General features: G+C 32.5%; 1 protein-coding gene across 1 annotated transcript; it reads right to left on the bottom strand.

The window, feature by feature from the left end:
• Nucleotides 1-7,855: 7,855 nt before the first annotated feature.
• On the bottom strand, nt 7,856-9,392 carry LOC134253768 (G-protein coupled receptor 83-like). The gene has a single exon (XM_062736354.1). The coding sequence runs from the start codon at nt 9,299-9,301 to the stop codon at nt 8,054-8,056; it is 1,248 nt and encodes a 415-aa protein (XP_062592338.1). The 5' UTR covers nt 9,302-9,392; the 3' UTR covers nt 7,856-8,053.
• Between the last annotated feature and the right edge of the window lie 305 nt (nt 9,393-9,697).

The raw sequence follows: 9,697 nt of genomic DNA, 5'->3' as shown, positions 1-9,697 counted from the left end.
CCAGTGCCTTTTAGAACAAAACATGATTTATTCGTTACGTTTGATATAAATCAATTAAATCAGCAACAAATGACGCAACACTGCAGTGGAACTGGATTATGATTTATTAAATGTTCAGGTTTATAGTCTTTTTTTTAAACAATTGACCTCCGTCCAAGGTTAACTCAATTAAATTGTCATTGCATTTACCAAATATGGATGTTTATATAAGTAAATTTCCGGTTATTAACGTAGTTTGCATGTTCAGCATGCAAGCGTTGTTTTAATTATACATATGCTAGACCCTGAAGAATACATTAATTTTACTTTTATGCTGTTAATGTTAAATAAATGTTGAATTAAATTTATGAGTCATGGTCTTTTTCGCACCCACAATGTCCCTAGCAAAAAAAAAAAACTTAAATAGAAAAGGACGGAAAAAAAAAGATTTTTTACACAATGTAGGTCAAGTCATGAGCCATAGAAAATTCTGAAAACATAATATTATATTAGTAGTTGGTTTCCCAAAGATGTTTTTAGGCATTAAAGACACCAAACCTTTATTTTATGGGTACAGTAACATGTACTTTTCTAAAATGCTGCCAGTTTTAACAAAAATTCTCTATACTTGCTCAAAATGTCAACTTTTTGAACTTCAGCATGTTTCCATGAGAATTTTGACTCCAGCAACCAATATTTGCTGAAATAACTTAAGATAGGATTCTTCTCAAAGAAAACTATTTCTTGCATTTAAAAATTAATGAAATTTTCACAGAATCAAGAAAACAATATTACTAAGTGATTGTATCAGTTAGATTACTTTTGACCGTTTTATATTAGAGTCAAGGTCAGGTCAAGGTCATTACCTTTTCCTTGGACATTAAAATAACTGCATCCAATCATGCGATAGGGTCTTCTATTTCAAAAGATTAAATGTTTTTCTTTTTGCATAAAAAGATATTACCATATAGGTCTATAAGATGATGTTATCAAGTTAACACAAATAGTTTAACAAAAATGGGTTTTGGCTAATCCGAATTTTCTCTTTTTTCTTAAATTTTTAGGATTAGTTATTTTAATATGCGCCCTATATTTAAATTTTTCTTATTTTCACATATGGTAAATAAGTCATATAGAGATACAAAATGATACAAAAACAAGAGGTTTTAACCGTTTACTTAGAGAGTAAAACACTTTCCACGGATTTTTGGCTGATATCTGTACTTAGATTGGAAGATTTAAATAGCTAAAATAATTGTACTTTGTTTGGAAAATCATATTTATATGATATATTTTAAAACTTTAGTTCCTTATTATTAATTTTAGCTAACATTTGAAAAATTCTTTAAGTCTTTGATTGTGTAAAAATTATAACTCAATTCGTTATTCTATAAAACATTTGAGAGGCAGAAAAGAAGATATTTTCATACGCCACCATTCCTCCAAAAATATAGTCCCAGCTAGTTTTCGAACACAATTTATCTTTTCTATTTGTATTTCTAGTTGTACAATTGTGATGAGGAAAGAAAAATATGGTCTATTAAATCTCTTTCACCTAAATATATCAGACATAAAAGCGAATATATATTTAATATTTCATCTACTCAGAAACCAGAGAAGAATCCTACCTTAAAGGTATCCAAGATTTCTACCATAGAGTGTTTGGAGAAATTCTGCGTTTACAGCTCCTAGAAATATTCGCCAGTAAAGAAATTAACTTACATTCTCAATATTTATAGCAACTGCTCTATTTCTTCTGAAAACATTAATTGAAAAAAGTAGCATCTACTGATTAGGTCAATAAAAATAGTTTAAAGTGGGGTGTGTACCAGGTATACTCTAAACACCAAAATCGACAAAAAGATTCTTTTAACTAGAAATATAGCGAGTAGCTTTAAAAGGATTAAAAATCTACATTTCAAACTACACAAGTACAAGTGAAGTACAAGTCTTATGCCAGTATTTAAAATGCCGATATAAAATTATGCCATCCAAGTTATACCAAACGTTCGATGCCTTGCAGTTACAATTTAGCTAGAAGAATCTGCACTATTGTTAGCGACAAGAAAAGAAGAGACGAACGTTTGAATGAATTAAAAAGAAATATATCTGCTTGACCAATGCTAACCTCTTGATATAATTGAGGACAGAATCAAAAAGGTTGTAAAAATCGATAAAAACTTAGTAATTCTTCAAAAAAGTGACCAATCTGATTCCACAATACCGCTTACTACTATTCAACCCAAAGAACAGGAATATGACCCTTACAGCGAGTCACCTCAACATCATTCTACGGACTGAAAAGAAAATGTCTACTGTACTGGAAAATACAAATTCATCAACAGTAAAAGACAACCTAAAAACCCGAAGAATATTGTGTAAATCTACATCTCACCAAAGGAATTCATATATAGTCATAAATGGTCAATCGCCGCCTCGGGAAATAGTGTCCACCCTCTGGGAACCATAAACTTGCTATTTCCCTCTTACCATTTAATAACTGCATACCATTTTATCTGAAATGTTTTTGAGGTCCGTGTTTCCTCTACTCCTGTTATGTATTGTTTCATAGACTTTTGATCTTGAATACTGTTCGTTTTCTCCATATGATTCATCCTTCATTATAGATTTACCCCAGGTAAAACCAAAGTTACCAGCTATATAAATAAGCGAGCATTTATTGTGGTTAAAGTGTAATTTATTCACTTCTTTGAAAGGCTAAGGACTGAGTAGTTTGCCTTGAATGAGTTTGCAAATTGCCGTAGATGTAAACAAACTACGACTGCTTTATAAAAATGTGTGTATGATTAAATTTTACTCTTTTGAACCTATAACATGCCCTAGTCTTGTCGCATCGGTATCAGACATGTTTGGATATTTTACTAGAAATAGATGGAAATTTAACAATAAAGCTTTAGGATAAACGCAATGACTCTTAATCGTCAATTTCTCTCACTTATTTAGCAATATACCCTTATCACCTGCATGTAAGGTTTATATCTCTCAGTTGATCCGATACGCAAGGGCATGCATTTCGTACGTTTAATTTTAAAACGATGTTATTTATTAACAAATAAGTTGATGAAACGTGAATATCAACAGTATCGTTTAAAGTTACCAGTTCTTCCGTTTTATGGTAGATACAAAGTCCTTGTCAACAGATACCCTCTATCAAGTTAAAGGCTGATAGACAGTTTTCATAATAATAGCTAGGTCATTATTACACACTGAATGTATCTGTTTTTTCCTTTTATTTCCAGGTAGCGCACGGCGGGTGTGACCGGTCGGCAGGGGATGCTATCTCCTCCATGACACCTGGTTTCACCTCTGATGTTTTACGAGGGGTGATCAAAAAGTTCGCGAACTATCTCTATATCTACAAAACCACAATTCAGATTAGAATGAAATTCGGTACACATATAGCCATACACAAGGTCTATAAATAGCATATGCTGAATAAAGTTTTTTTCCTTGTTTGTGACGTCACAATGTGAAAATGATGTCACTATGTAGGTCACTTGTGACGAAAAATGGTTGTCTCAGTCGAACTCGTTCAACAAACGACTGTGCAATTTATTGTATATCTTAGAAATCCCTTTGCAGTATCATGTAATGATTTGTACACAGTTTATTGAGATAAATGAGTTCCTAAAAATCCAATTAATGATTGGATTGATCGTTTTAATGAAGGAAGGCAGATGGTTAAAAATGATACTTGTCATCTTGCCCAGTGAAAGCAAGTTTGAAAAGATATGTATTTTTAATTAAGCAATTTGCTATCAAAGACCTCCAATTAACACTTTTAATATTTGAACAATAATATAAGTATTAAATACCTAGGTTATCGTTTACTTTAGATTTTAAACTAATTAGATATGATGAAAAGGAGGCGTCCATTCTCTATCCGCCTTGAATAAAGGTCTCTCCCGAGACAAAAGATTTGTGTTTTAATGGTCGCCATGCTTATTTTTGGGAAAGGATATTCTTATCCACCCATTCTGTTGCCGAGATATGACCATTTCTGACAAATGAACTGTTCTTGTCATAAAAATTAACTCACATGGAAAGAAATATAAAACTCAGAAAAATCTTTCAACTTTTGTGGCAGAACGCTACGTGACCGCCAATATCACGTGATTCACGCATGCGCAGAACGGTGGTTGATGTGCATTAAAATTGGGGAGGATTAATTTAAAATATAATCAACATTAAAACCAAATATTGTTTCTTTTATGGAAGTTATTCAATTAGTTCGGGAACTTTTTGATCAAACCTCTTAGAAGTACCTGTCTGCTCTGCGCCTGATCTGTATTGTTTAATGGACTTTTAAGAATTCTGTTCGTTATCTCCTTGATTCATTCCATATGATTTAAAGAAGTGTACATATTTTGTAAAGATGGACAAGATATTGAATTTAAAATTCTTATTTTGAAATTAGACAACTATGTATTTTTAGATGTGCTTATTTCAAAAGTTTTGCGTGCATGGTTATGTAAAAGATTAAACTTGTTGACTTTAATGAAACAAAGTCTAGCGATTTGAAGAAAAAAATAAGACCTTATGAAAAAGGTGCTTTGATTGAGTTAAAAAAATTGTCAGTGCCTTATTTCACTCCTTCATCAATTCATCTGTAACATACATTGACTGATATATATATTCCATGACCGATATCATAGTCCCAAGGCTGTGACCAATATTCTCCATCACAAAACGAAATCCTCGTTTATACACCAAACGACATCAAAATAAACAATAGATATATGTGATGAATAAGAATGTATACTACATGCTCCTAAAACGACCTACTGTTAGAGTTCATTTTTCTTGATATTTATTTGTTGCTTCGAGACCAGTGCAAGAATTTACAGAGTTTGCCACACAAATAGCATTTGATCATTAATGATTATCATTTTGTAACAAAGTTTCATAAAGCATTGCCCATGTATAAGTGCATTTGTCCCACCTGTATCAACCTATCAATAAAAGGAAAACCGTTTTATCTGTCTGTTTGATAACCTTCTATACAAAGACAACATGTGGTCGGGAAAAAAAAGCATATTGGCTTGAGGTCAGGAGATAAAATTGTAATGATGGGAGTAAATAATGTTAATAACACAGAAAGAACTATTTTAACTTTCAATCACATTTTTGCTACTGTCGTGAAATTGGACCAGAAAGTAGTTCTGCTCTTAGGGTCTAAAACATTGATTGGTAGACTATTAAAGATTGCTTTTTGAGTATTCTATCTTGCATTTTGATGAGTTATTTTAAATTAGTGTGTATTTATTGTGATGTGAAAAGAAGTTGTGCGAATTTATTTCAGATATCTAAATCTAAAACAATCTAAATTCTATGGTCGATATAGAATAAACTTGTTTGCAGAAAAAACCTGTTGTTGAGATGTATTTTGACTGATTCCAACGACATTTAAGGCCATTGCTTTTACCAATACTTTGACGTGGTATTACTCCATATACCTTATAAAACAGAAGGATCTCGATGGGTTTTACCAATCTACAATACAAACTTATTCAGACTAGACGCCAGGCCCAAAGACCATAAAATGAGAACTGACTAAAGTCAAAATTTCAAATTAATATAACTTTTGAAATAATTTTGATAACAAAGAAAAATTTTACCATATGTTTGAAATTATAATGTTATACAATACTGCGAATTTTGGATAGAGTATGTATAATACAAAATAATAATTACATGCTATTCAAAATCAAAATTTTGAGTTAAGTCTGTTCTCAGTATTTGGCCTCCAGACCTGGCAACTGGAACTTATATAACATTTTTAATTAGTTTACAGGGGATGTTATTTTGCTCTGTTCACGATTTGTTTTGACTGTAGAATTCATAAGATCAATAACTCGCTAACTTTACTTTCTCACAAAAACATTTATCACATTTCGATTTGTTTTTGGCTTTTTTTCTGGTTAGTCCATTAATTTTAGATTTTATAATTCTTTCATAAGAAGTAGAAATCATTTAATCGAGAAATAATAACTATTTAATGTTTGACCTATTATGTTATATTTATCGTCATTGTTCTAACTTGACACTGATTGAAAAGTGCAATTGTCAAAATAATTACGAAATACAGGTTTAAATTTGCATATCTGACATTAAAATATATCTCTAGGGGATCATGTCTTTATCTTTTAATTGTTGGAACTAAATGGATAATGCATGTCAATGCACTGAAAATGTCTATTTCATACTTTTATCTTCCAGGGAGCCTTTTCAACAAATATTCTTCATGTGTATAACTATATATACAGTGTATTTATACTTTTATTAACTTTATCAAGAACATTTGATCGCGTTTATCAAAAACAATACAAGTGTAAAAAGCCATAGCATTTATCAACAAGAAGCACTGATACCCACGTATGACATCTCATTGTGAAGATTAAAGTTCCTGAAATCCAAGTCAAAAACAAGGTTATGTCAAAAGATGCAAAAAAATGGTATCCAAAGAAATGTCTCTTCACAAGGTGTTCACCTTTAAAACCCTAGCACTGACTGTTCAAGAATTATCAACAAGGTAAGGTCAGGCCAATTTTTTTTAAATTAAAAAAAAAGTTTTAGTTGCCCTCTCCCGACGGACTGAATAAAAATGACTCGACTCAAAACTTTTTGTTAAATTTCAGAACACAATTCTTTTTCTTTTTATTCCTCTCATAACGTCCACAAATATGTTAAAAATTTCCGGAAAGAAAGATTTTCCCACCTACTTACCAACCCAATAATTTTACCATGAGTCAGGAGAGCAAGCACACATTATTTTAAAGATGGCCTAAAAGAGTTTCAAAAGTATTAGTATGCCTTACTCCAAGGTTAAGGGGTCAAAAAGCCATAGGACCAACCAATAAAATGTCAGGCCTAGGTAAACTGTTTTTTTTTTTCAAAGAAGTCAATCTTTCAAATCAAGGAAAAAAGATCAAAACCTTTGGTAATTTAGGTTATCTTAAAAAAATGTTTTGTTGCTCTCACCCGACCGACTGAATAAAAATGGCCAAATTCAAAACTTTGTTTTAAAATTCCAGGGCACGTTAATTTTTCTTTTTATTCCTGTTATTTCGTCAACACATATGTTGAAATTTTATGGAAAAAAGATTCCCCACCTACCTACCCCCCAATAATGTTTTCCTGAGTCAAGGGAGGGCAAGCAAACATTATTTTAAAGATGGCCTTATGGAAGGTCTGCCATATTAGGACACATCTGTCAAATATTAAAGTTCCTTAGCTAGCATCAACTGTTTCTCATAAGTGAGTAAAACTTCAGGCCAAAGACACTTAAAAGTTGTACGTTTGTTTGTAAGAGGTGCTGTCTCTGTGCAATATTGACGCCATAATTCCAACCATGGAAAACGAATGGCTCAGGTTAAAGTGGGTCAAACTGGAATGTCAATTTGAACCAATTAGGGAAGTTCCTTTTTCAAACTATATGCTCATGAATTAAAAGTAAAATTTTCCAAAGTTAGAGTAAATTCCTTGTGACAAGACCTTTCTTTGAGTACCAATTTACGTAATTGGTACTCAAAGATAGATCTTGTCACAAGGAATACACAAGTGAGATGTGAAAATTATAGCTTTAACAAAAGTTGTATGACGATGTGTTTTCGAGGCTAAAGATTAACAGATAAGAAAAAACATATAGATAGACAAAAGGACCGATTGATAAAATACGGACAGACGGACAAAAATTAGTTCCCAGAATTTTTGTATACGGGGCCATAATGAGCTATTTCAAAATGAATAACGAAAAAAGTCTTAATTCACAAGAAATCATTTTTATAAAATGATATATGTACACGTTAACATAACTGTAGCTTCAAGCTACCTAACTCATGGTCTTCAGGGCCAGCTGAGACCAAGACAGCTAGGAGTAGAGATTTAAACATAATTTAAAATACAATTGTGTTAAAAATACCCAATTAAACTCAATAAACTGTAGTCTGTAAACCTCTTGGAAGGTTTCTAGTAGCATAAGATGTACAGAAAGAATTTGTATTTTTAGTACCATAACGAGTCTAATGAGGCAAGGAAGAATGTGTCTCTCATATCAAACATTTCTTAATTTATACGTGCACCTACAAGTAAATTTACATTTTTTGGGAAGTTCCCTCTCAGATCGTCGCGAATCCGACGAGGAGGAGGAAATAAGTGGGTTTGACAAAGACCTCCGAATTCGTTCGTGTCTGAATCGAGAATTCGTCTCTCTTGTGTATGGGTCATCAACTTCATGGGAGCAATTTCGTTTTTTAATCGTACATCTCAAACACGTCACGTGTCTTTTTATCTCTGCGCGAAACGACTGATTCATCCAACAATACAATATAGGGTTTATACACGAACTTGCTATGGCAATCCAATGACATACAAAAAAGGCAGCACTGCTGTATTTGAATGTGATCCTGTTTGGATGAAGATCAGTCAGAAGGTGATAAAAGTTAATGGGTGCCCAGCACACTGTGAACACTATCACCACAGCAACCAATAATTTTATTGTTTTCCTTTTTTTCTGAATTTCCATTCTTCTCTGAGTCTCCGTTACCACACCTAAATGAGTCCGTAACCAAAGTTTTTGAATCACTCGAATGTATGCCACAGCAATAACTCCAACTGGTAAAAAGAATTGTAAAACCGCGGTACTTATCGTGAGCGCCTGTTCCCACTTTTCAGCTGGCTGGGGGAAAACGGTTGTGCACCTTTTCAATTTTGCAAAAATGAAATTAGTTTCCGCTACTTTGGTAAAAAATCCGTAAGGCAGTGCTAGTAAAATTGAAAGAAACCATATAGCAAAAATAATAACATAGCTGATTCTTTTTGTGATTCGAGGTTGCAATGGATACAGTAATACCTGATGTCTGTCCAGGGCAATGGCGGTTAAAGTAAAAGTGGACACATAGGTTGACAACATCAGAGAAAAATTCAACATATAGCACAGAAAGTCTCCCAATGCCCATTCTCGCGTCACATGTCTCGCAATATTTAATGGAACATTCAGAAAAATTAGAATTAAATCCGAAATGGACATATTCACTATAAAAACATTAGTTACAGTTCGCATTTTCTTGTTCTTTCCAACTACGTAACAAACAACAACGTTGCAGATTAAGGTTACCACAACCAAGGGAACGAAGGCAGAAATAAGGACCGTCTGAGTGGATGGATCTGAACTGCTTTGAAAAATATTTAGCGTTGTCGAATTTTTCAAATCATCCGGGAATATATCATGAAGTGTTTCATTGTCCATGGAATCAAAAATCTTTTCGATGTCATCCATTTTAAAATGTAAAACCGACATCATGAAACTATACCACTTTCCAGAGATGAATGCAATTGAGTTATCCCTCTGGTGCCATTTCTTTGTTTTATTTTAGCGGGTAATCTGAAATAAAAACAATTCAAATTAATAGATGTAAAATTGAATACATTTTGTATATAAAAAATCTGCATATTAGAATTTAGATATTCTCTGTCATTGAATACCATATTAAAATTCAAATCACCTTTGCGTTCAGACACATATACACAAACATTTTCCGTTTCTTTCTACCGATCAATCAAATTTGCATAAAAAAAAAATCGTATTCGAACAATTATGACCACTCTGTGATTACCTCCGATATTTTTCATCCTGTAAAATTTCAAAAGAATTTGTAAAATACAGAAATTCCTTGTTCATATGTCATGCATTCCATTA

This window comes from Saccostrea cucullata, unplaced genomic scaffold, assembly GCF_032062105.1.
Source record: "Saccostrea cucullata isolate Sc308-1 unplaced genomic scaffold, CSIRO_AGI_Scuc_v1 ctg112, whole genome shotgun sequence".
In the NCBI taxonomy this organism is placed as follows: domain Eukaryota; kingdom Metazoa; phylum Mollusca; class Bivalvia; order Ostreida; family Ostreidae; genus Saccostrea; species Saccostrea cuccullata.
The sequence above is the reverse complement of the archived record's forward strand: the minus strand, read 5'-3'. Positions and strand labels throughout refer to the sequence as shown.